Raw genomic sequence first — 27196 nt, 5'->3', positions numbered from 1 at the left:
TCCCCTGGGGGCCCACCTTCCACCTTCAGAGCATCTTCTTTCCCCTGGGGGCCCCCTTTCATCCTTCAGAGCATCTTCTTTCCCCTGGGGGGCCCCCTTCCTCCTTCAGACCATCTTCTTTCCCCTTCAGGGGCCCCCCTTCCTCCTTCAGGCCATCTTCTTTCCCCTGGGGGCCCCCTTTCATCCTTCAGAGCATCTTCTTTCCCCTGGGGGCCCCCTTCATCCTTCAGACCGTCTTCTTTCCCCTGGGGTGCCCCCTTCCTCCTTCAGACCATCTTCTTTCCCCTGGGGTGCCCCCTTCCTCCTTCAGACCGTCTTCTTTCCCCTGGGGGAACCCTGTCCATCCTCCAGAGGGGGCTCAGGCTGCTGGGGAGAGGGCTCCACGCTGCTGTCAGGACGCACAGAGTCGCTCCCTTAGAAACCACCACGCCCCCTTTGCTGGGATGGAGAAGACACAGAAGCCAGGACCCATGAGACTGGCGTCTCCAGAGACTGTCATGTACTGCTTTTGGTGTACAGGTTGGCAAGGGGCTCGGGTTCTTTGGGGCCTTTCACCTTCTCCTTGATCATCTTGCCTAGTTTCTCAAAGTCTTTGCTTATCTTGCCTCCATTTGGGACATCCTCCAGAGCCCCTTCCTAGGTCGGGGGACTTGCTTCTTCATCCCCCGGTTCAAGCTTAGATTTGCCTTCTTCTTTGAGCACCACCCTCCCCAGCTTTGTGTCCTCTGGGCCTCTCAGTGGTGTCTCTTCCAGAATTTCATCTGCTCTGTCTTTCACTACCATGTCCTTTTTCCTCGGAAGGTTCTTGGGGAGGCCTTTGAGTCTTGGTTTCACTGCAGTTATATCCTGCACATCTCTGGTAAGATCTTTGAAAAAAGAAAAAAAAAAAAAAGAGGCGGGTGCAATGAGTCAAGGCCAATGAAAGAGGAAGAAAAAGTATTTGTTGAAAAATACAAGCCTAGCACTGGGGTGGGGTTTACTGGTTGGCTGGTTGGCAACAAGGTAGGATCCCTGGGTCCTAAGCATTCATGACCCACACTGAGGACCCAGCCCTGCGGGCTGCTGTGTGACTTTAGGACAAGTCACTTGGCCTCTCTGGGCTTGCAGAGCAGAGGGGAGGCCCCCACAGTTCCCTTCACACTGGGTACAACTTACTGAGATCCGTGTTTCTCCTGCAATGACACTCTGTGGGAGCAGGGTCTCTGGCCCACCCCAGCACCCTCACCTCGAGGTCACAGGGGACACTTGGATCCAGTCCAGACCAGGAAATCCAGTCCAGAGAGCCACTGTCACCTCAGGCTTCCCCAAAGGAGCAACTCAGAGTCACCCCACCTTCCTCTGATGGGTTTGGAATAGCCTCCAGGCACACCCTTGTCCCCCCTGCACCCCAAACCTGATAAACACCACCACTCCTTGCTTACCATCCCCTTCCTCCTGTGAAACAAGAGGAAACTATGCCCTTAAACCCAGAATGGAAATCCCCTGGGCCAGAGGCCACATTCACTGCTTCAGACCAGCCAAGAGGAGAAACTTAAAGTTTCAGAAAACACAAAGTTTCACCCTGTCTCATCCACAAGGCGGGCTTTTAGTTCTAGGTGGCTGCTGCTGCTGCTGCTACTGCTAAGTCACTTCAGCCGTGTCCGACTCTGTGCAACCCCATAGATGCAACCGGCAAGGCTACCTCGTCCCTGGGATTCTCCAGGCAAGAACACTGGAGTGGGTTGCCATTTCCTTCTTCAATGCATGAATGTGAAAAGTGAAAGTGAAGTCGCTCAGTCATGACCAACTCTTAGCGACCCCATGGACTGCAGCCTACCAGGCTTCTCCATCCATGGCATTTTCCAGACAAGAATACTGGAGTGGGTTGCCATTGCCTTCTCCGACACAGGTAGATGCAGCCATATATGTAGGCATGGGTACAGATAGGAATAATGGAGACACCACTGTAGATGTGTGTGTGTATATAAAGACAGTGCAGGTACCGATGGTTTATACGTGTACATAAAGACAGTGGGGGTGTAGACAGTTTATGCATGTACATAAAAACAATGGAGATGTAGACAGTTTATCAGGTCAGTTCAGTGGCCCATTTGTCTCCGACTCTTTGCAACCCCATGAACCGCAGAATGCCAGGCCTCCCTGTCCATCACCAACTCCCAGAGTTTACTCAAACTCATGTCCATTGAGTCAGTTATCTCATCCAACCATCTCATCCTCTGTCATCCCCTTCTCCTCCTGCCCTCAGTTTTTCCCAGCATCAGGGTCTTTTCAAATGAGTCAGCTCTTCACATCAGGTGGCCAAAGTATTGGGGTTTCAGCTTCAACATCAGTCCTTCCAATGAACACCCAGGATTGATCTCCTTTACGATGGACTTCTTGGATCTCCTTGCAGTCCAAGGGACTCTCAAGAGTCTTCTCCAACACCACAGTTCAAAAGCATCAATTCTTTGGTGCTCAGCTTTCTTTATACTTGTACATAAAAACAATGGAGATGTAAACAGCTTATACATGTACATGAAAACCATGGAGGTATAGATACTTTATGCATGTACATAAAGATGATGGAGATTTAGATACTTTATGTGTAGATGAGGTGCAGGCTTAGGTGATAAAGATGTAAGTGTAACCATAGATAATGTAGGTATAGGTGTATGTAGATACAGATGTAAGTGATATAGACGTGGATACAGATGATGTAGATGTGGGTGGAGGTAGAGATGCAGATGTAGACATAGAGGTAAGTGCAGGTGTAAATGTAGGTGATGCAGGCATCAGCATAAATAACAGAGGTGTTGAAGAAGATGGTGCAGGTGCAGAAAATGCAGATGTGAGGTAGACGTACATGTAGATGATCCAGACAGACATAGATGGCTGAGTAGGTGTCAGATGTAGATACAGATGATGTAGGTGTAGGTGATGTAGAGACAGGTATAGGTGTAGATGATACAGATGTAGGTTAGGTGATGTGGGTGTAGCTCCAGATGATGTAGAGAATGTAGGTATAGTGTAGATGGACACATACAGACGCTGTAGACACAGATGTGGACATAAGTATACATGTAGGTGCAGACACGGTCGCATAGATGAACATGGAGGAAATGGAGAGTAGCTGATGCAGGTGTAGATGTGAATAACGCTGAGACAGAGACATTTGCCAGCAGAGTTCACATCCCAATGCATCGTGCAGAGGAGACCAGACAGCCTGCTGGCAGCCACAGTACTGACTGGCTAGGTGCTCAGAGTCATCATGGAAGCAGCAGTAATAATATCAACTGCTCTGAGCTCTGGTCCAATTCCAGGTACTGTGCAGGCATCTTGCCTGCAGCATCTCAATAACCATACCTGGTCATCCTTTCAGCTAAGATGTTCCTGTCCCCAGAGACCTGTGGAGCTGAAAGGCACCTTGACATCCAAACACTCCCATGGTCATCTTCATCACCTCTCCCCTCCCCCCACCACCACTCATGCCAGAGCCCACATCTCTGTTGCAAACCCATTCATCCTCTGCCTCCCCCACTGCCATTCCAGACCCATGAGGTCCTGGATTTAGGGGTCTTCTTCTGGTGACTCAGACGGTAAACAATCTGCCTGCCATGGGTCGGGAAGATCCCCTGGAGAACAGAATGGCTACCCACTGCAATATCCTTGCCTGGAGAATCCCATGGACAGAGGAATTTGGCGGGCTATAGTCCAGGGGGTAACAAAGAGTCGGACAAGACTGAGCAACTAACACTTTCACTTTCCTGCCACATTCCCTACAGCCTGGAACTGGCACATGGAAAAACATGAAACAAGTAAGTGGTCCTGTGTCCACGGGCTCTGCGCACCCTGACCCCACCTATTGCCTGCATTCTCGATGATTCGATGATACCAGTCCAACTCGTTCCTCAGGGTCTGCTGGGTGACCACCAGCTGCCGGCAGTCATAGGATGACCTCTCCAGGCTCCTCTCTGCCTCTTCATTCTCCTTCCACAGGGTGTTGATCTGCTCGTTGTAGAGCTGAATTTCATCATCATCACACTCTTGGGCATCTCTGATGGCTTGTTCCAAGGGCCGCGATCTGTGGGCAGAGACAAGGTCACGAGGAAACCCAGCCACCCTCTCCCTTCAGACACAGATGCAGCAGTGGAGAATCCAGATGGCGCACCCAGTTGTATTTGTCTTATTGGTTTGTTTCTCTGTCAGCAGAGAATCTTTAAGCCACAGAAGGATGTGACAACTGAACCCCTTCCCCTGATGCTTGTATCAGCACCCCTGGAAATCAGCCTTTAGTGGAGCCCCTGACCCAAGGCAGCAGGAAGATGAGAAACTCAGAAAATAAAAACTTCCATCACTGGACTAACATGTACAGTTCAGAGTACATTCTTCATACTTTACTGAGTTAGCATGAAAAAGTAGTAAAAAGAAGAACATGGACTAAATAGATAAGATGCTACAATAATTAAAGCGGGGGAGGGGGGGGTTCCTTCATCTTATTCCATCACTATGGCACTTTAATTTTCTCCTGATTTCTGACCAGTAGAGTTACATATATGTTTTGATAGCTAAAATGTGTGTGTTTGTGTGCACTGGCACTTAAGTAAAATAACTTCAGAGAAATGCTACTTATATATTAAAGCAGGACAAGTCAAAATTAAGGTAGGAAAATTAAAAGAGGTTCCTCATCTTCAGTTTAAGAGCTGTGACAACCCACAAACAGCCACAAGCTGCTTCCTTATTTATAAGCTCAGTACAAACTCGCTTTCCCACGGATTAAAGGTCTTAACAGGCGTGGCCAGCCCTTCAAAGCAAAATAAAATGTGTAAACTGAAACCCACTTCATCTGGAAGAGCGCTTGTCAAACTTCAACACGCATGTGAACCACCCGAGGATACGGTTTTGCTCAGATTCTGACTCAGCAGCTCCAGTGGGACCGGAGGGGCCGGGTTTCTAAGTGGCTCCTCGGGAGAGGAAAACCCAGGAAACGAACCCATTTTGCAGTTCTCCTGGAGAAAACAGAACCAGGTAGGAAAAGTGCAGAGGAGCAGAGAGGAAAATGAGCGAGCGGGGTGCTGGGGCAAGGGGACGTGGCGGGCGGGACGGAGGTGGGTCGGGACGGGCGGAGCGGGGGGCCGAGGGTCAGAGAGCCCTCCCAGACCCCAAGGCGCTCACTGCAGGCTTCCCTGCGCTTCACACTGCAAGCCTGGCTTCAAGCAAGAGGGGCTCCGTGAGACGCTGCTTATCTGGCCCCTTGGTCCCCCTAGACCTACCGCCTTCCTCCCCTCCTCCTGTTTCTGCCACACTCCACCCTTTACTTGTCTTCCTTGAACAGCCTAGTCCGTTCCTGCCCCAGAAAAGGCACGGAAGTAATAAACCCACCGGGCTCATATTTCTCGGTTCTTTCACCTGCCCTGGAGTCTAAAGGTGCCCAGGGATGAAAGGTGCTTGGAGTCAGAGTGATGTGCATGGTTGAGACTGCGAAACCACCTACCGCGGCTGTGGGTTGGGCTTTGCTAGCTGGCACCGCCCCGGAATGGGCGGGGCCGGGGACCACTGGGGGCGGGGCTTGGGGTAGCGGGCCCCGTTTCCCGGGTGACGGCCGCGGGGAAGAGGCGGGGCTCGGGCCTCCTGGCTCCCGGGGCCGCGACCTGAAACCGTGGCCTCCGAGAGTCGATCAGTAGTAGGGCAGAAGGGAGCTCCAGAGGCCAGCGGCTCTGAACCGAGCAACTCTAGTCGTGGGGACAGGCGGCCGAACGGAATGAGGCTTGGGAGAGGCTGGTCCGAGTGACAGGCTGGGGGCGTGGCCTGTGAGACCCGGAAGCGTGCGAGGCGTGAGTGGGTGTGCCCGGCTCTGGGCGACTAGCAGTATACCAGTAACCCAGCGGTCCGAGCTGTGGTCCCGCAGGTCCAAGTGTGCGGCCGCGCGTCTGGGTGGGGCAGCGGGGCGGGCGGGCCATGCCTGGGGACTTCCAGTCGCTGTGGGAACTAGTGGAAGAGCACGTTCCGCTCCCGGAGCAGCCCGAAGTGAAGAGGATTCTAGGGGAGACGACAGTGGATCTGAGCCTGGAGCTATGGGCAGAGGTGGGGCGTAGGAAGGTGGGCCCCACGGCAGACCTGTCTCACGACTCGGATGATTTTCTCACCTTCTACAGGTCCCTAGCCCTGCCCAGTAACTCTCGAGCTCTTGTCGGATCTCATTGTCCGCCCAACCCTCTCCAATTTAACTGCCCTGCCGGTCATTCCCCCAGCTCCCCTGCCTCCGTTCACTTACCTCCGCAATCGCCGAGGTGCCCCAGCTCTCCTTGCAGGTAGTGATGTTACGGTCATTGCTCCAAGAGGCTCGATCTATCCAAGCCTCTGGATCGCGCCCCACCTCTGACCTCTCCTCCCTTCTGGTACAACCGCCCCTCGTAAGAGATCTTGTGCGCCAGGAACTGCGGCAGCTGCTCCAAGGTCTCTGCCGGGAGGCCATCTGTGAGGGCAGGTTGGAGCCTAGACCTGGGTCTGGGCCCTGTCTCCAGAACTCAGATGGGCTAGCCTGGAAACTGACAAGGGTCCAGGGTCATCTTTCCTGTCGTTCCCTGGAAGGAGCCCCTGAATTGCCTTTATGCATCTTCTGCAGGGACCAGACCCACACTTGGGTCCAGTATAGCCCCAGGGTCCTGCACTTTGCCTTGGAGGAGCCCAGGTCTGATTTGCCAGAACAGGAGATGTTCCAGATGAGAGCTGGTGAACCCAGGTGTAGTAGGAGGAGAGGAGGGATCTGTCCTTGCTGGGCAAAGAACCCAAACTAGCTGGTAGGTCCCACCTGCGGGAATGGAGGAGTTCCTGGTCTGGAACTGACACTTCTACAGCCACCTGTGGTAGAGGTCAGCCCATGAGGGCTGCAGAGGCCCAGGAAACACGTGCAAATCCTGGGAGCTTGGTTCGAGCTGGGTTTTAGAGTACAAGGAACAGACTTCCAGACAGATACAAAGAGAAGTGCTTTGCAGGGAGAGGGAGAAGGACACGCAGATAGGAGTGGAAGGAAAGACTTCACCCAGTGGCCGGTTGTCCCTCAGGCTGGGATAGCCAGGCTGTGAGGACTGGGTTAGAGAGGGCTAGGGACTGAACGAGATAAGTGAGCAGCAGCGTGTTCATCCGTGAATGGTAGCAACTTATTTCTCACACATCCTTATGAAGAGGGTGATGGCCCCATTTTGCAGATGATACTAAAGCTCAGAAAGGATGATTGACTTTCCCAGACTCACACACAGTGAAGGGTGGCAGAACCCATGTGCAACCCCAGGCTCCTGATCTCCTCCTTTTACTACCATCTTGTGTTGCCTTTGTGAGAAAGCACAAAATTTTCTAGGAGAAATGGTGTTTGTGTTCTGAAGGCCTGGGGTGAAGCAGCATGAGAGAGTGAGGTTGACTTCATCTGCCAGCAGCTGTCACCAGGACCTCAGCATCATCAAGGACCAGCTGAACGTGTCCCACATTGACCAGGCTGCTGGACACGTGCGGTGAGGCCCCCAAGTGTGTGCAGTGGGGGTGGGGGCAGGGAGGGTGGGACTGCGGATGGACCCTGATGTACTGGGACTACTGGGAGGAGAAGGGAGGGAACACACCTGGCTGGGAGACCCAGGAGAGTGGGGCTGAGAGGTGGAAAGGGCGGGATGCTGTTGAGGTTGCTGCCAGGAATCAGTCAAGTACAGATGCCTACACAGGCCTTGGCCTGAGGACTTTTATCCTGGGAGGTGGGGAAGAGATGACACACAGAAGAGTTTTTAAAGCAGGGGCAGGGCTGTCATGCGGGAGAGAATGGAGGCAGGAGGACCCACAAGTCTAGTTCTATCATGTAGAAGAGAGACTGCTGCTTCTGAGGGTGGGCACTGGGAGGTGGGCAAGGACAGAGGACACACCCTGCCCAGGAAGAGGCTGGCAGGGCTGCAAGGCTGTGCTGGAACAGCATGAGGGCAGCAGAGGGAGAGGTGGACTGAGATAGGAGGGCCTAGAGGAGGCTCCTGGGGAGGCCGGAGGTTGGGACCACGTGGAGGGCTCTGCTGAGACCTGGGCCTGTAGCGCTGCTTCCGGTGCTGCACTGTCCATGTCCCAGGGCCCTCCTGGAGGAAGAGTGCCATGCTCTGGAGAGGGAGATTCCCATCCTGCAGGTGAGCTGCAGTCCTTGGCCACCCTGCCCCCAGCCCTTCTGCTGAGCCTAGACAACCCCATCTCTCAACCCCGTCTCTCACCCAGGGTGTGAGTTCCACACATCTGCTGAGGTTGTGTGAACCCTGGGTCCATTTTTCCTGTGTGCACACTTCTTATGTGTGTGATCCTTAAGTACGTGAACCCATATTCCAGTTGAGTCCCTAAGTCCGAGGTCAGCACTTTTAGATCAACTGCTGGGTCTGCCTAGGTCTTTTGCCTCCTTCTCCTCCCCAAGTCTGGATTCAGGCCTGCCACCCTCTTGCCAAGCTCAGCTTTTCAGTGAGAGGCTGGTGTTCCTCTCAGGAGTGCCCCCAGATGATTGGGAGGAAGAGACTGCACGGGCTGGTTCCTGCGCCCCACCATGGGGATCCTGGCCTGGGCACCCTGCCCAGTCCTGCCCCACCCCTGCTGTAAAGCCAGGCACTGAGCCAGCTCTCCCTGCAGCGCTGCCTGGAAGACGAGTATTCAGGTGCCCCCCAGCCCTCTGAGGCAAGCCTAGAGCCCACCCTGGCAGGTGAGGACCCTAGCAGGCCCCAGAGCACCCAGCGCTTCACTCCTCCCATTTCCCCCCCCCACCCACACCCATCCCACCTTGCTCTTGTAACACACCCTGGAGGACTGGGCGCTGTGTCTCAGGCAGAACCTCTCCTCCAGAGCTAAAGGAATAGAAGGCAGCCAGGCAACAGGAGCTGCAGGCACCCCTGAGGCCTTCCTGTGTCTCCCCCAGCCACAGGTAACCGAGAGCAGACAGACAGCTGGATGGGGCAGGCTGAGGGGCAGGCCTCGGCCCCCTCACAGTTACTCCCTCCCATTCAGGCCACAGCCCTTGGGGTCCTCCAGCCAGGGCACTGGACTTCTGCCTTGCCTCCACGGGGCTGCTGGAGTTTGGGCCAGGCTTCTCCAGTGCTGCCTGCCTGCTCCCCTCTGGAGCGGTGCCCCTAACCTCGCGGCCTGGCCGTCACCTGCCACTGGGGACAGAAGATTCAGTCCCGCCCCGGGAAAAGGCCAGCTTCCACTCTGACGTCCAGTGCAGCGCCCCAGGCCCCAACCTGAAGGGCTCCTCAGGAAGGAGGCTTCAGCTTCGGCTGGAACTCGTCCTGTTTGCTCCTGCTCTCTTTCAGCTGCCAGGGTCCAGCCCACTTTGGATCTAGTCTAGGATGAGCCCTCCCCAGGAGTCCACTGCTGTCTGTCTGTCTGTCTGGCTCTCACCCTACCTTCTCACCAGGTCCTCAGTGTCTGGTCCTGACTGTCACAGTCTCTGGCCTTTCTCCTCCCCGGCATCCCCCCAAAGGCCTGGCAGGAGGAGGTCTTGTCCCAGTCCTGACTCATGTCCCTCTGGAGGACCCAGACAAAGCACAGCAGCAGCTCAGAGACAGGAATAGAAATTTCATTAAAATCTATGGACTTTAAAAACCTAGTGGTTCGCAGATGGTTGGGGGTGAGAGGCGCACTGTTATTGCTACAGAGGATTAGAGGCAGCTCTTCTGGGGCTGTCACTGCACGGAGGGGTGCAGAGGACAGACACCAGACACTGCAGGGCTTGGGGAAAGGAGTTTTGGCTCCAGAGAGTGGTTGGGACACACGGACTGGGGCAATGTGGCACCTGAACAAGGGTAGCCCAGTTCAGGAAGACTGGGCTTTAGCCTGGCAGTGGTAGGGCAAGGGGGGTGTCATGTAGGGTCCACTTCCCTGGGGCTCTGGGCTCAAACCTCCTGCTGAGCATCACCCCATCCCTACCCAACCCCCCCCCCACCCCGAAACGAGTTCTTTGGGCGGGCTGTTGGGTCATGGGCCTCTGCTGGGCTGGAAGGAGGCGCAGAGACCTCAGAGCTGCCGAGGGATGTGCAGGCGGGCCTGGAAGACAGATTGGGCCTGAAGCCGAGGGTGAGGGGGTAGCAACTACAGATAAAACAATTTTTACAAAAATAATCAGACAAAAGGGCCGGGTCGCACAGCCTGACCCGTAACACTGCACAGCCCCCCCGGCCCCTCACCCTGCCTCCAGGTGGGGAGATCTGAATTAGCCTGGGCGGAGGCTGGGGTCCACCCCGAGGGCGGGAACCCTGGTCAGGAGGCTGAAGGCTCAGAGACAGGGACAGGTAGGGGCCCACCCAGAACCTCAGCTCAGGGCAGAGTGTGGGGGCGTCAGAGGCCACGTGGGGCCTAGCAGGCATCTGGGGGCCTGACCTGGGGCCCCCCAGCAACTCCCACATCACCTGCACCCCCAGCTGCCATCTTGGCATCTAACGGACCTGTAAACACTAGGGACACGAACACGAATGACCATGCTAGCCGTGGTGGCCAAGGTGACAGGTGCCACCCCTGGCCAGGCATGGTGGGGGCAGGTGGTGACACCTACCCGCTGTCTCCCCAGTCTCTGTGTTGGGAGCACAGGGTGGGGGTGGGGCACTCCCCCGGCAGCTGTGCTGGCACCTGGGAGTCCTGCAGACGGCTGGAGTCATTACTGCCCAGTAATCTGGGCATTGTCCAGGGACAGCAGTTGGAACTCAAGCCCATCTTCAGGGGAGTGTGGAATAGTGTGGGTGTAGCGCTCTGTTCAGTGCTCCAGGAGGGCGGGACCCCAGTCTAGACTCAGCTTTGTTGAGTTCTTCAAATGCTGCAGGAGAGATAGGCATGGGGGAGGGATGGGCGGGCAGAGTGCATCAGAAGGGAGCCCTGGAGTGCCATCCATCCATCCACCCCCTTCTGAGTCACCTGGGTGCCCCTGCCCCCACCACTCATCTGGAGGAGGGTGTCCCCATCTGTCCTCCAGAAGTGGAACAGGGCGTAGAGTGGAATGCCCACCGCAGAGGCCATGAGGAAGCCAATGGCCTCAGCCCACCTTGGATATTTTTGTTGTTGGTAGGTGATCGGCTGGTGCTCGATCACCAGGAAGATGAGAATAAACTGCAAAGAGTAGGGGTTGGGAGTGGGCGTGAGTCCTGCCCAGCCCCACCCAGGCCCTAGGCCTCCTATCAGCACTGCTCCCCTCCCTCTCCAGTTTCCCAGACTAGAAAGAGGCATTTCAGGGAGGGTAGGGGTGGCATTGCAGAAGCATGCCGGCTGCGACGGGCCGTGCAGAAACATGGCCGTGAGGAGCTACCCCTGGCCCACGGTCAGAGGCGGTGACAGAGAGCGTCAGGCTGCGATGGCGCAGGAGCGGCCAAGAGGAGCTACCCCACATCTGAGGCCAGGGGCAGCGGCCGAGAGGAGCTATCCCTCGTCCGAGGCCAGGGGAGGTGGCCGAGAGGAGCCACCACACGTCCAAGGAGCGGTGGCTGCTCAGGCGCAGGAGAGCCGAGAGGAGCTGCTCCACGTTCAAGGTCAGGAGGGGCAGCCGTAAGGAGATACTCTTCGTCCAAGGTAAGAGAAACCAAGTAAGATGGTAGGTGTTGTGAGAGGGCATCAAGGGGCAGGCACACTGAAACCATAATCACAGAAAACTAGCCAATCTGATCACAGGACCACAGTCTTGAATAACTCAATGAAACTAAGCCATGCTGTGTGGGGCCATCCAAGACGGACAGGCCATGGTGGAGAGGTCTGACAGAATGTGGTCCACTGGAGAAGGGAATGGCAAACCACTTCAGTATTCTTGCCTTGAGAACCCCATGAACAGTATGAGAAGGCCAAATGATAGGATACTGAAAGAGGAACTCCCCAGGTCAGTAGGTGCCCAACATGCTACTGGAGGTCAGTGGAGAAATAACTCTGGAAAGAATGAAGGGATGGAGCCAAAGCAAAAACAATACCCAGTTGTGGATGTGACTGGTGATAGAAGCAAGGTCCGATGCTGTAAAGAGCAATATCGCATAGGAATCTGGAATGTTAGGTCCATGAATCAAGGCAAATTGGAAGTGGTCAAACAGGATATGGCAAGAGTGAATGTCGACATTCTAGGAATCAGTGACATCAAATGGACTGGGATGGGTGAATTTAACTCAGATGACCATTATATCTACTACTGTGGGCAGGAATCCCTTAGAGGAAATGGAGTAGCCATCGTGGTCAGCAAAAGAGTCCAAAATGCAGTACTTGGATGCAGTCTCAAAAATGACAGAATGATCTCTGTTCGCTTCTGTTGGTCCTTTAATGGACCAGAACCTGGTGGTCCAGAGTCGATGATAAGAAAGTAAGAGAGAGAAAGAGGCTGATAGCCCCTGGTTTACACGGAGAGCCGATAAAGCTCTGTTCTTAGAGCTCGCGGCGCTGCACGTAGGCACCAGGCGCCCTCTCAAGTGGGTGAAGGCACAGTGCACCTTCTCGAGAGGGTTTTAGAAGCCCGGGCAAGAAAGTGAGCTCAGCGGGGCTCTGTGCTCCAAGGAATTAGCCTGAAAGAGAGAGAGAAGGAAAGAAAGAAACAAGGAAAGACACGTGGACCAAAGCTCTGATGGAGTAAAGGTGTTTTAATCAACATGGTGTGCACATATATACTGTCTTACAAGTTATTCTCAGCAAAGATAAAGATTAAAATTCCAAACTTACAAAACACAAGGCGATCCCTATTAAAAAGAGAAAAGGGTACTTACCACCATAATGAGAAACTAACAAAGGAAATGTCTGGATTCCTCAGCCCAGGGAAAGGCGTGCCTCTCCTCTTAATTCCTGAATATTCAGGAATTAATAAGGGCCAAAGGTTTCCTGACAGATCCAAAACAGCACACAGGAATCCTCCTGTTAAATGCATCCTGACATGTTTCCAAGCAAACCATTCAATATCACGGTAATCCAAGCCTATGCCCCAACCAGTCACGCTGAAGAAGCTGAAGTTAAATGGTTCTATGAAGACCTACAAGACCTTTTAGAACACCCGAAAAAGATGTCCTTTTCATTATAGGGGACTGTAATGCAAAAGTAGAAAGTCAAGAAACACCTGGAGTAACAGGCAAATTTGGCCTTGGAGTACTGAATGAAGCAGGGCAAAGGCTAATAAGAGTTTTGCCAAGAGAACGCACTGGTCAGAGCAAACACCCTCTTCCGAGAACACAAGAGAAGACTCTACACATGGGCATCACCAGATGGTCAACATTGAAATCAGATTGGTTATTTTCTTTGCAGCCAGAGATGGAGAAGCTCTATACAGTCAGCAAAAATAAGGCCAGGATCTGACTGTGGCTTAGATCATGAACTCCTTATTGCCAAATTCAGACTTAAATTGAAGAAAGTAGAGAAAACCACTAGACCACTCAGGTATGACCTAAATCAAATCCCTTATGACTATACAGTGGAAGTGAGAAATAGACTTAAGGGACTAGATCTGATAGACAGAGTGCCTGATGAACTATGGATGGAGGTTCATGACACTGTACAGGAGACAGGGATCAAGACCACCCCCATGGAAAAGAAATGCAAAAAGGCAAAATGGTTGTCTGAGGAGGCCTTACAAACAGCTGTGAAAAGAAGAGAAGTGAAAAGCAAAGGAGAAAAGGAAAGATATTCCCATTTGAATGCAGAGTTCCAAAGAATAGCCAGGAGAGATAAGAAAGACTTCCTCAGTGATCAATGCAAAGAAATAGAGGAAAACAACAGAATGGGAAAGACTAGAGATCTCTTCAAGAAAATTAGAGATACCAAGGGAACATTTCATGCAAAGATGGGTTTGATAAAGGACAGAAATGGTATGGACCTAACAGAAGCAGAAGATATTAAGAAGACTTGGCAAGAATACACAGATGGACTGTACAAAAAAGATCTTCACGACCCAGATGGTGTGATCACTCACCTAGAGCCAGACATCCTGGAATGTGAAGTCAGGTGGGCCTTAGGAAGCATCACTATGAACAAAGCTAGTGGAGATGATGGAATTCCAGTTGAGCTATTTCAAATCCTGAAAGATGATGCTGTGAAAATGCTGCACTCAATATGCCAGCAAATTTGGAAAACTCAGCAGTGGCCACAGGACTGGAAAAGGTCAGTTTTCATTCCAATCCCAAAGAAAGGCAATCCCAAAGAATGCTCAAACTACCACACAATTGCACTCATCTCACATGCTAGTAAAGTAACGCTCAAAATTCTCCAAGCCAGGCTTCAGCAATACGTGAACTGTGAAATTCTGGATGTTCAAGCTGGATTTAGAAAAGGCAGAGGAACCAGAGATCCAATTGCCAACATCCACTGGATCACTGAAAAAACAAGAGAATTCCAGAGAAACATCTATTTCTGCTTTATTGACTTTGCCAAAGCCTTTGACTATATGGATCACAATAAACTGTGGAAAATTCTGAAAGAGATGGGAATACCAGACCACCTGACCCACCTCTTGAGAAACCTGTATGCAGGTCAGGAAGCAACAGTTAGAACTGGACATGGACCAACAGACTGGTTCCAAATAGGAAAAGGAGTACATCAAGGCTGTATATTGACACCCTGCTTATTTAATTTATATGCAGAGTACATCATGAGAAACACTGGGCTGGAAGAAGCACAAGCTGGAATCAAGATTGCCAGGAGAAATATCAATAACCTCAGATATGCAGATGACACCACCCTTATGGCAGAAAGTGAAGAGGAACTAAAAAGCCTCTTGGTGAAATTGAAAGAGGAGAGTGAAAAAGTTGGCTTAAAGCTCAACATCAGAAAACTAAGATCATGGCATCTGGTCCCATCACTTCATGGCAAACAGATGGGGAAACAGTGGAAGCAGTGTCAGAGTTTTTTTTTTGAGCTCCAAAATCACTGCAGATGGTGATTGGAGCCATGAAATTCAAAGACGCTTACTCGTTGGAAGGAAAGTTATGACCAACCTAGATAGCATATTAAAAAGCAGAGACATTACTTTGCCAACAAAGGTTCGTCTAGTCAAGGCTATGGTTTTTCCAGTGGTCATGGTATGGATGTGAGAGTTGGACTGTAAAGAAAGCTGAGCGCTGAAATATTGGTGCTTTTGAACTGTGGTGTTGGAGAAGACTCTTGAGAGTCCCTTGGGCTTTAAGGAAATCCAACCAGTCCATCCTAAATGAGATCAGTCCTGGGTGTTCATTGGAAGGACTGATGCTGAAGCTGAAACTCCAATACTTTGGCCACCTGATGTGAAGAGCTGACTCACTTGAAAAGACCCTGATGCTGGGAGGGATTGGGGGCAGGAGGAGAAGGGGATGACAGAGGATGAGATGGCTGGATGGCATCACCGACTCGATGGATGTGAGTTTGAGTAAACTCTGGGAGCTGGTGATGGACAGGGAGGCCTGGCGTGCTGCGATTCATGAGGTCGCAGAGTTGGACACGACTGAGCGACTGAACTGAACTGAACTGAACTGAGCGGTGACATCAACGTTTGCATAGTGGAAGAAGCAATGGCACCAGGGGTCCAGGGTATGATGGGCAGGTGGGCACTGTGGAAGGGGAGGGGTCTGGCTTCTGGATAATCCTGAAGCAGGCAAGAAACTGTTCAGCTGCCGTGGCCCTTAGTAGTCAGTTCTACTCAAAGACTTGCAGTGGCCCTCCACTGCCTGCTGAAGTAAGGCCAAATCTGTGGCCTTTAAGGCTTCAATGGCATTTTCCATCTACTAAGCATTTTTTGAACTGTGGTGTTGGAGAAGACTCTTGAGAGTCCCTTGGACTCCAAGAAGATCCAACCAGTCCATCCTAAAGGAGATCAGTCCTGGGTGTTCATTGGAAGGACTGATGTTGAAGCTGAAACTCCAATATTTTTGCCACCTGATGCAAAGAGCTGACTCATTTGAAAAGACCCTGATTCTGGGAAAGATTGAGGGCAGGAGGAGAAGGAGATGACAGAGGATGAGATGGTTGGATGGCATCACCGACTGGATGGACATGAGTTTGGATAAACTCCAGGAGGTAGTGATGGACAGGGAGGCCTGGTGTGCTGCAGTTCATGGGTTCACAAAGAGTCGGACACGACTGAGTGACTGAACTGAACTGAAAGCAGTTTTTGAATGTTCCCTCCAGACCTGGGAGCTCCTGGGATTGCATCAGCTGTAGGTCTCCAGTGCCCAGCACAGCACCTGGCATAATCTCATGTGCTGATCTGAACTCACTTATGCAGGGAGGTGGGAGCAATGGGGGAAAGGAAAGGGAAAAGTCCTGCCAGCCTACAGCTTCAGAGATGGCAATGGTCAGCCGGGGGAGCTTCCAAAGCCTAGAAACCGTGTCAGTCCGGGAGTGCTCTCAGAAACCACTTTGGAAAGAGCCGAGGGACACCAGAGATAAAGCTTAGGGCTGCAGCAACAAAAATACTACTGGAAGCAGGAAGATGGGCCATTGGTTCATGAGCCACTTGGAGGGCCTGGGACAATAGGTGCTGCTTGCCAGGAGGCCTCAGCATACACCTCCCAAGCCTTCAGCCAAGTCCTGGGGCTCAGGCCCCTCCAGGCTTTTTAGTGACTAAATTCTAGAAGTCAAGACCCGCATCCGGGGGACGCTGCACTTAGAGGACCTTATAACAAGTTTCCTGAATGCAACTAGAGCCTGATCTAACATGTGGACAAATTCTTTATTTGAGCTGATAGAAGTATGGAGTTTGTTAAAATAATAATAATAATAATAATATCTTTTCACCACTATGAAGTAAAACCTCCAAAAGAAAACTAATAGCCCAGAAGCACGCGGTCCACAGAGCCTGGCATCCTCACCCAAAGGTGATTCCAGCCTGCTTTTCTGAGCACAGACAGGATGCTGCGGGCTTTGCCTCAGTTTCCTGGAGACAGTGGACCCAGGCTGCCTCCTGCCTCCTGCCCTGACTGGGTGGTGCCCTGGGTCTCCCCACAGGGCGGCAGCTTCCTGGGAGCCCTGGAGGATGAGCTCCCCCAGGGCAGGTCCTCGGCCAAAGCCACAACCTCCGAGGGCACAGCGCTTGGCGGTGGTGACTGCCCTCCCCCACCTCCCGCCGCTTACAGGACACTTCTGCTCCTCCTGTTTCAAAGCTGGGCCAGTGGCCAGAGCTGGTGCCTGTGCCAGGCTCGGGAAGATCCCACACCCCATGTGATGGAGGTCTCAGCCCTCAGGGGCCTTTCTTCCCCCAGAAACATGAGCCAATGTGGAAATCCAGTGCCGATCTCTCTGTGGCACAGAGGAGCTGGCATGATGCGGGGCACGACTCCAGACACTTGCCCTGACCATCGGGCTGAGCCCTCTGTCACTCAGAGACGGCCCTGCCTCTTCTCTGTGGAGCGACCACTATGCTAGCAAATCCCTTCCCCCGCCCCCCACCCCCGCCCCAACTTCTCACCCTGATCATAAAGGGACACTATCAGAGGGCTTGTAGTTCACAGACCACTCCTCCTCCTAAACTTGTGTCTAGTGCAGCATGGGCCCAGCACACACGCTCCAGATCAGACCACCTGCTTCACATGAAGGCTCTGACTCTTAGAAGCCATATAACCTTGAGTCAATTACTTAACATCTCAGGGCTTCGGTTTCCTCATCTGTAAATGGGGATAATAATGAAACCATGGAGAGTTGTATTGCGAGACTTAGTATACTGTTCCTGGTCATGGTGGGCTTTCCCTCCACCACTTCCACTCCCTGCTGGGGGGTCTGTCTTCCAAGTGTTGAATACTGGTGGAAATCCAGAACTCCCCCTGCCAAGCCAGCCTATTCCAGATCCTGAGCTGATACCTGACTTGCACAGCCTGCTTCTGGAACATGCATTCACACCACATATCCTGAGCACTCCAAGCACCTCAGCTATAAGGGACTAGAGACACGAGCTCAGTGAGGCTGTCAGAGACCAATGCCAAGGTCAGTCATGATTCCCTTGGGGCTCCTCTGGGGGGATGCCAGGTGGAAATGCCACGGAGGGAGGGCTGGCTCTTAGCTGCTGCCAGCCTATTTTCCCCTTCTGAAGCTGGGCACTGTCTTCCATCAGATACAGGGCCCTGTGCTCCCTTCCTAACCCAAGGCCAGGGCTTGGGTGGTTCTGAGTCTCCACACCTGTCTAGCTCTATACAGCTTTGCTCAGACTTCCAGTGACCAGAGCTGTAGGTGCGGAGCCCCCAGGAGGAGCTCTGGCCTAATGGTTGGGCTTGTGCTCTTCCTTGGCTGGTTCCCAAGAGAAGGATGCTTGCCACGGGGGCGGCAGGGGTGGGACCAGCAAGGAACTTACAAAGATGATAGTTGGTGGGATGAAGTGCCAGCAGATCTGGAAGAAGCGGGGCGGTGGGAACCCCAGCATCATCTGGATGTTCTTGGGGGCAGTCGGCCTCCCTGAGTGGGGCTAGAGCAGCTGGATCCCACTAATGAGGCCTCATTACGGCCAGGACCCAGCAGGGCTGCTGCCACCTGCTGTCCCCATGGCCAGAGCCAGAGAAAGCTGTCCAGCTAGGGCTGCCTGTTCTGGGCACCCGGCCCAGGCCAGGGCAGCCAAAGTCCAGAGCCCACCCTGAGTGGAAGTGAACATTTGGGCATCATGGGTGACTGGGCCTTCCTGGAGCCAGTGGCCCAGCCAGGAGCTTGGCCCTAAGTCTGGACTCGCAGGAAGTCAGCGGAAGTCAGCAGAGTGTGTCTGGGAACCTGGCTGCATGAGGCTGGCCTGGAATCAGCTCAGTAGCTAGGGTCTGAGGCCATTCTCTTGGGAGACTTGCTTGAGCCAAGATCACTCCCCATCTTCTCTCCCAAAATGGGCATAGTAGCATACCCACCTAAAGGGGCTGTTGGGAGGATTAAATGAGTTAATATATATTAATATGAAGTGTTTAGGACAGCATCTGGCTCACAGTAAGCACTTAATATATATTATCTATTACTATTATTTATAATGCTTACTAGCTTCAAAGATGGGTAGATATGATCCCCATTTTAGAGATAAGGAAACTAAGGCCAGACAAGTAAAGTAACTTGCCTAAGGAGATACATGGAGGGAGATTCACCAGGGCTGGGGTTGGAACCCAGGCCTGTCTGACTCTGAAGACTTGCCATAATGATGTTGGGACTTCCCTGGTCTTCCAGTGGCTAGGAGTCTGCCTTGCAGTGCAGGGGACACGGGTTCAATGCCGCTGGTCAGAGAACTGAGACCCCACAGGCCGCGGAGCAGCTGAGCTGTGGCATCACAGCTACTGAGCCCCTGCGCTGCAACTTAGACCCAACGCAGCCCAGTAAACATTTTTAAAATAATAATAACAAAAAAGATTAAAATAGTATCATCCTGCCATGTTCCCATTGGGGTCAGCACACAGGGAAGCTGTCCTTTACATCAGAATTCATGCTTGACCAGACACTTTGCTCACCCATCAGTTTCCAAAAACTGGAAGCTGTGTCTTCACAGCACCAGAACACTCGTGCCCACCTTCCTGGTCACTGGTTTGTGGTGTCTCAGCACCCCCTGGAGACTGACCAGTGAGTGTTGCCTCGGAGAAGAGGGATTGAGGGTCTGAGTGATAGTCTACGCAGACCACTCAGCACACTCTCTCAGAGGGCCCTCAGGTTCAGCTGACGCAGTGCTCATCCTCAGGGGTCTGTCTCTGCAGCTGCCCTCTTGGCTAATGCCATCTGTCTTCAGACAAGTGACAGAGCAATTCACCAGGCCACAACTCTTTTGCATAGTCAGTCACATTCTTTAACCATCTTGGCTGGCTGGGGATCCCCAAGTTCTGGGGGGATTGCTCCAGGGCCCATCGCCCTTCAGCCTACAGCTCTCTGTGAAGTCTGAGAGGCGCTGGTGGTCCTGTGGCTGCATCCCCTTCTCCCTGACCCTTCACCATCTCTACTGCCCAGTGGTACCCAACCTTGTTATCAGGAGCCCACCCAGTGCCAGGCCTGTACTCTCAGAATCATCTGGGCCCCAGACCGCACTTTACAGTGGGAATGAGCCGCCCTCTCTCTCTCTGCTGCGCCCGCTCTGCCTCACCCTGTGGTTATGAGTGTGTGTGTGTTGGGGGGGGGACAAGGGAGAAACACAACAAGCCCCACACCTCACTCTAGAATGGGAATGAGCCGCCCTCTCTCTCTCTTCTGTGCCTGCTCTGCCTCACCCTTTGGTTGTGAGTGTGTGTGTGTGTGGGAACATGGAGAAACACAACAAGCCCCACGCCTCACTCTAGAATGGGAATGAGCCACCCTCTCTCTCTCTGCTGCGCCCGCTCTGCCTCACCATCCTGTTGTGAGTCTGTGTGTGTGGGAACATGGAGAAACACAACAAGCCCCACGCCTCACTCTAGAATGGCAATGAGCCGCCCTCTCTCTCTCTTCTGTGCCCACTCTGCCTCACCCTGTGTTTCTGAGTGTGTGTGTGTGTGTGAACACAGAGAAACACCACAAGCCCCATGCCTCACTCCAGCTGTGGTGCATCCGTGCTGGGTGAAGTAGGTAAGGCCAGAGCGGGATTGCCAGGGGAGGGGCAGGCAGAGCTTCGGCGGGAGATGAGGTTAGAGTAATTGACGCCGCCCAGCAGGCAGTGGAAGAGGCAGGGGATGCATCAGTGTCGCCCGGAGCTGGCAGAGGTGTGAATGAGTGGAGGCGACGCGCGCACTCCACTCCAAGTGTTCACCCTGGGATGGTGGCGGCTCAGAGACCTGTGGACCCCTCCTTCCCAGGACAGGTCAGTCACTTTCCAGGAGGTCGAGCCCTCTCTCTGATGCCAGGCAGACTGGGAGGCAGGTCTGGGGGTGGGGAGAGGGGCTGAGTGGTCTGTGCCAGGGAGGGGCAGGCACAGCCAGCCATAGAGGCAAACACCAGCAAAAGTGATGCAGAAAGTTGCAAGTGTGCAAAGGAGCAGGAAGGGTTAGCTGTGTGGTGGGGGTGTGGGAGAGGAGAATGGGGGTGTGAGGGCCCCCCACCCCCCCGCCCAAGGGCCTGCTGAGAATCTGCCCTGTGTATCAAAGCTGCATTGTCCTAGCTCCCAGCGAGACGGCCGGAGGTGCCCAGGAATCGTACTAACCAACTCAGCCCCATTGTCTGCGCCATGGCAGTTACTCGTATGGGGAGAGTGGGTGAGGGGCAGGGGGACTTGGTACAGGGGCTGCGTGGTAAGGATGGGGGAAGGGGGTGGGCGAGTGTCTCAGCTGGGAGGCGACAGGCTCTGCGAAATGTTTGCCAGTGTCCAGGACGAGGGCCCGGGGTGGGGGGCACCTCCAGTGTGCCCTCATCCCTGGAAGCTGGGGATGGGTGGGGATGGCAGGCACAATGTGGCTGATGGCAGTGAGGGAGGGGAGCCTGGGACAGTCACCTTCTTTCTCTGCAGCGCATCCTGACTTGACCTCCAGAAGGCAAGAGAAGGCATGTACTCTGGGGAGACCTGAATTGAGTTTGGGAGTAGCATTGTGCAGGGCTGCCCTCCACCCTCAGGACTGCCAGGGTCAGCAACCAAAGCCACTTCCAAAATGCCAGCCTGCTGATAGCCAACTGGGGCAGAGGCTGCTCATGGCTGCCACAGTGTGGGGAAGGACTGCTGGGTTCCAGGGCAGAGACGGTGCCCACCCAGTGGTCCTGTCACTACTCCCAGGGTCTGGAGTGGAGCCTGGCGTGCCTGGGCTGCAACTTCTGTCTGCCATCCACAATAATGGCAGGTCAGTACTGGCAGAGCCCTCTGCCAGTCAGGGCTCTGGGGTGAAACGGCACCGGGCATCTCTCACCTCCCATATGAGGACCTGATCTCCTGAGAGGTGCTGTGAGATTTTCCTTGATGCAGGAGACACTAATAGCCCCTGCATACTGCTCGAGTCTGGGGTATATTTTCCCATGCTCCTCTAGCCCAGCCCTTGACTCTTTCACGTATCTAGACCAGGAAGCCAGTTGAAGGATGGAAGGCTCTGTCATCACAGGTCAGGTGTACCTCAGGAAGACAAGTTGGGGAATCAAGAATCAAGGAATGTGAGGTCATGGGGTCTCCTGAGGCAGCCACGGTTTACTGTCATGGCTGTTCGGCCTGAATTCCCCCACTGGAGCTCAGAGATGGCTGCCAGGGATCTGGATTTGGCTCATGGTCAATCTGGGATGTAGGGTCTTGCCCGTTCTCCTCTGCAAAGTTAGTCTTGGATAGGACTTCATCCCTTGAGCGAACCCTGGGGCTGCAGAGTCCTGGACAAGAAGCCTGCCGGCTTCTAGCAGGGCCTGCCCCGCCTGGCCTGCTCCAGGAGTCCTCAGTGTCCGAGAGCAGAAGAGAGAGCGCTCGATTCACAGAAATATCCAGGGGACACTGCTCTTGGAGGGCGGGACTTGGCAGCCTGAGCACAGCCACCGTCCAGAGTAGAAACCTGAGCTGCCTCTGAGTCTGGACACGAAGAAGCGAGGGGCGCCTCTGCAGTGCGGGGTGGGAGGGTGGCCTCTGGGAGCGGGCTCTGCAACATTGTGTCCTCTTTACACTTTGCTGTAGTTTGCAATTTTTTTTTTTAAATGATAAGCTCATAATTGGAAAGAAATCAATAACTATTTTTTTAAGTTGTTTAGAAAGTCAGTGGGAACTAATGGAAAATACAGGAGTCAGAAACAGCAAATTCCAGGCAAGGCAGAGCTACAGAATCTAAGGAGATTTATTGAGGTTGTCTATCTGTCTCCTGGTTTTATAGCTAAGGTCTCTCAATGCTGAGAGTGGAAGAGATTTGGACTCCTTGGGGTGCAGGTTCTATAATGTTAGGATGCTAAACCCCAGTGCGAGATCCCCGCCCTGCCAAGTCCAAGGTGTGGGGGGAGCTCTGGTTTCTGCCCTCGGAGCTGAACTGCCTGGATTCCAGGAGCACACCCAGAACAGTGAATAAACAGAGGGCAGAGGGCTAGGGACAGGACTTACATAAGCAGCTGCTCAGTGTGGCTCGCCCTCCTGGGCAGGGATGGGGTGGGAGGTTGTGAACCCAAGACAGGTCACAGATCCTTGTGCAGGCATGGACACTGCTGCCTCAATGACTGCTTCTAAGGACAGGGTCGCTGTGTGTGTCTTTGCATGGCAGATGTTGAAAGGTTGTTGTTGAACCATGCAAAGATGTCGGGATTCTTGGCCTCCGGAGGAGAAGAATTCAATCCGGGGCCAGAGATGAGGCTTGATCGCTCAGAGCTTTTGTGCAATAGAGTTTATTAAAGTATAAAAGGGATAGAGAAAGCTTCTGACATAGACATCAGAAAGGGGCAGAAAGAGTACCCCTTTGCTAGTGTTAGCAATGGAATTATATACTCTCAAATTAGTTACTACAGTGAATCAAAAGAATGGAGGTTGTAAAGACCTCACTAGACCTACTCCCATAATTTACACTTGAAGATAACAGGATTAGCCAGAAGGTTTTTTTCCAGAGACTGTCCTTAAGCAGGATACATTATTGTTATATAATTCTAAAGAATGTAGAGGGAAAAAAGTTTGTCCTTTCTTTCTCCTTGAGAATTCCAGACCCCTCTCTCCTTGGGGACCCCTAGACTTATCAACCTGCCCAGGAATTGACTAGGCAATGTTGTGGAGGATGATCACAGCCCACCCACACAGCCGTGGAAGGCATGCCCCAAAGCCTGCATCCTGCTGGGCCTGGGGAAGATTGGGCACAGGGCGAGGCAATCCCCACCCTGGAGGTCACCCATGAGGCCCATGACGAGTCAGAGGTGAGGGTAGGGGCTATCCAGGGAGCCTGAGGAGGAGGGACCAACCCAGAAGGGCACCAGGCCACTGTTTTAACTCACCACCCAGGTGTGAGCAAGGGAGGAAGGTTGGGAGGGCAGCGAGGGGCAGCAGACAGTGGGAGATGGGTGATGGGCAGCAGGAGCCTGGAGGCTGGCCAGTTGGCGGGGCTGAGCTGGGTTAGGCAGACGGGCCACCAGTCTGGGTCAAACACATGAGCACAAAGAGATTCTTTTGTGGGCACCTCAGAGCCAACAACCTCTGCAAGGACTGTTACTATCAGTGATAGGCTTTCCACCCAGCAGGTAAAAAAGAATGGAGGGCTTAGAATGAGGAAAATTATGCAAGGAGAAAAAAACTTGTGCAGCATTAGAAAAGTCTCGCCAGCGTTGGGCATTGCTGTCCAGGAAGGAAGTCGAGGGGCGTCCCCAGAGGAGGGCTGGAAGGGAACTAGAGCCCCCAGGAGCCCCCACAGAGGGACCCTGCCCTCCAGTGTTCTCGGAGGAAGGGGGGCTTCCTCTGTCCTTTGCTGAGCGCCACGCCCTCGCCAGACTGCCTGCACATAGCTTGCACTGGAATGAAAAGTCAGAGGCCTGGCTGTGGACCAGGCCCGCACGGCAGCATTCCCTCCACAGCTCCTGAATGGGGCTCTCAAGGGCTGGGATACAGGGCCAGGGAGCAGCAGCTGGTGCTGCTTCTGCTGGGAGCTCCTCCCACCACTTGCAGGGCGTCACGGCACCTCCTTCTGCACAGCGGACACCTCATGTTGTCTGTTACTTCCCGCCACAGTCCCATCCCCACTCCAGTCCCGGGCCCCAGTCCCCCAGGCTGCAGCCTCCCGGGGGTACAGCCAGCAGGGCTCAGTGGTGCTGCTCGTCAGTGTGGCTCGCTGCCGGCCACCCTCCCGGGCCCTCCACACCAGGGGAGGAGCAGGGCCTCAGAGGCCCAAGTCTGGTCCCGCTGCACTCAGTCAGGCCTTGAACATCAAACCCTAGAGCCTCGGTCTCTGCAAGAGGCCTTGCCCTTGCTCCACCTGTGAGGCCACCCTGGACCCTCAGTTGTCTTACGGCTATAACTGCTGCTTCGTGACCCCACCCATGTATTCTGAAGCTGCTAACCATCCTCCATTGTGCCCCTAAGTCAACGAGCCTCAGACAGAATAAAACTGTTGCTCTAGGATCAACATATAGGAGGCCTATTTGGCTGGGTTTTGTTTGGGAATGGATAAACTATGTCAGGCAGACCTCATGCCCTCTGAAAAAATGCCCCCCGGACCCGATGCTATTGCTAGGCCTGTCCCCAAAAAAGGCCCTAGGAGGTGGTGACAGGCTTAGCCAGGATTCTGTAGGGACCTGTCACACCAGGACTAGGAGCTGCCCTCTCCCAGGGCCAAGGTGGCCTTCAAGCCTCTTCATCAGGGCAGCCTTCTGCGACCTCAGCCTTCTCCTACCCCAACCCGAGTCATCGTTTCACACTCTCGTGACTTGAGGAATTCCCCTTTGTGGCCACGTTGAAGTTGCTTGTAAAAGTTGTCTATCTCACTAATGGCTTCCTCCCCTGGACTTCTAGCTCCGAGTGGGTCGGGTGTGTTTGTCCTCTTCTGAATTTCCTGAGCCTGAGGTCGGGCCTGGCACATAGTAGGTGCTTCTCAACCTCCGTGAATGAATGCACACAAGCTCTGCTGCTTGGCCCTGGGTGCCCTGTGAAGGGTTCCTGGTACTGGGCCCCAAGCCTCCCAGGGCCGTGTGAGGCTCAGGTTCTCCTCTGGGCAGTGCTGGGTGGGAGGTGACACCTTAGTGCAGGACAAGGGCGTCTGTGCAGTAGTGCCCACGTGCTGTGCAAGCCTGAAGTGGCCCCCCAGATGCGCCCACTCAGAGCAAAGAGTGCGTGGCTAGGAGGGCCACCATCAGGTGCTAGGGCCTCTGGGCCTGCCTTTCCAAATGGGCCCTCCTGGAAGGCGCAGGCTCGGTGAGACCATCCCCCCACTCTGCGCCTGTCGGCCAGTGTCAGAGTCCAGCAGCAGGTCAAAGCAGCAGGCCCATTTGTTTATTTGCCTGCGAACCTTGAATCTCTTTTAAATTGAGGGTCAGTGTCACTACCGTGCTGTCCCCAGAGGTCGTGCGGCTGTGTCTCTGATCCTGGGTATCCTTAGGGACCCCTGGCCATTTCTCTCAGAACAGCCCACCTCTGGGAGACTGCCTCTGTCACTCAGGGACTCTCAGGGTCCTCCCTTGCCTCTTAGTGAGACTCCTCTGACCCCTCAGGCTCTGGCTCAGGGTGGCTGATTCGTGGGGATGCGTCTGCTCACACGTATAAAGGGCCTGGGGTCCTCAGTGGGGCCTCAGGCCACCCAGTCCAGCCCCACAGCTCCCCAGGCAAGCCCGCATCCTTCCTTTGGGGCGAACCCCCTCATCAGCCCTTCCTGACCAGCCCCCTCTTCTGCAGCCCATGCTCTCTCAGCTCAGAGACCCTTTTCTGGAGTCATCCCCTCCAGTTCCCCTGAGGGAACTGGAACTAGAACTGCCCAGAGTCTGTCCTCCAAGTCAGGCATGGTGCCTACAACTCTGGTCTTCCCCCCCGCCCCCGAACCAACCCAGGTCAGCCTCCCCAGGGATCCCCTCCCCAGTCGTGGGCAGTCAGAGGTGGCTCCCCTGGCCCTCCCATCCTGAGTCCCAGAATGCCTTCCTCAGGTCTGGCCCAGCTCAGTTGCTTCCCCTTCTTGTACCCTACAGCCCTGCCCACCAGGTGCCCCCTAGAAAAAGCCTTCAGCTGGGGGACGGGTCCACTGCCCCCCCCCCCACCGCCCCCAGCCATCTGCCATGGGCAGCATGCTCAGCCTGGTGATATGGTGGTGGCGGGCTGTCTGGACACAGGCCCCTTTGTGCCCAGCCCAGCTTGGCTTCTTGGTATGAGGCTCAGCTGCTCCCAGATCCTCACCCAGAGGGGAGAGGGGAGGCTTTGGAGGGGCTGGGGCTGGGGGGCTCTCAACTCAAGCTCCCTCTCAGTGTCCCACCTCTCAGATGCTGGCAGCAGCTCCTCGGGTGGGCTGGTGCTGGGGGGCTGGTAAGGGAGGCCCCTCTTGGCACCCTCTGGCAGCCACTCTTCCCTCTGTGCTCCTCTGCCAGGCCTGCCTGCAGCTCCTGCCAGCAGAGGGGAAGCCCAGGGTGGGGGTGAGGGCCTGGAGGGTCCACGGTGTCCCCACTGGGTGAGGTCTGAAGGGTCAGGCACCTCATGCCAATGCCTTGCTGATGGTGGCTTTTCTCCTGTCTGCATAGAATGGTGCTATGCCCAGCGAGGCCACCGAGGAGGACCACAGCTGCCAACGGGGCAACTGGGGCAGCCAGATCGAGTTTATACTGATGAGTGTGGGCTACGCCGTGGGCCTGGGCAGTGTCTGCTGCTTCCCATACCTCTGCTATCGCAATGGGGGAGTGCCGGAACCAGCCGGCAACATGAACAAGTTCCAAACTGCAACCGCACGGAGGCCTGAGAAAGAAGAACTGAAAGTAAAAGAATGGGGTCGAGAGGGCTGAA

General features: G+C 54.1%; 1 protein-coding gene and 2 pseudogenes across 1 annotated transcript; 2 read left to right on the top strand and 1 right to left on the bottom strand.

Moving 5' to 3' along the window:
- Positions 1–306: 306 nt before the first annotated feature.
- Positions 307–3977, bottom strand: LOC122681758 (annotated as a pseudogene).
- A 1851-nt stretch (positions 3978–5828) lies between these two features.
- Positions 5829–9225, top strand: LOC122681757 (annotated as a pseudogene).
- A 10814-nt stretch (positions 9226–20039) lies between these two features.
- Positions 20040–27195, top strand: LOC122681754 (sodium- and chloride-dependent glycine transporter 1-like). The gene is made up of 2 exons (XM_043884186.1): positions 20040–20665; positions 26938–27195. The coding sequence occupies exons 1-2, from the start codon at positions 20621–20623 to the stop codon at positions 27193–27195; spliced, it is 303 nt and encodes a 100-aa protein (XP_043740121.1). The 5' UTR covers positions 20040–20620.
- Position 27196: the final 1 nt, after the last annotated feature.

The sequence above is a fragment of the Cervus elaphus genome, chromosome 23 (assembly GCF_910594005.1).
Source record: "Cervus elaphus chromosome 23, mCerEla1.1, whole genome shotgun sequence".
Classification (NCBI taxonomy): domain Eukaryota; kingdom Metazoa; phylum Chordata; class Mammalia; order Artiodactyla; family Cervidae; genus Cervus; species Cervus elaphus.
The sequence above is the reverse complement of the archived record's forward strand: the minus strand, read 5'-3'. Positions and strand labels throughout refer to the sequence as shown.

Excerpts from the sequence above, each read along its gene's own strand:
- LOC122681754 (XM_043884186.1), top strand. The coding sequence starts at position 20,621 with ATGGTGGCGGCTCAGAGACCTGTGGACCCCTCCTTCCCAGGACAG. Across the intron at positions 20,666-26,937 it reads ACCCCTCCTTCCCAGGACAG|AATGGTGCTATGCCCAGCGA; the intron begins GTCAGTCACTTT and ends CTGTCTGCATAG.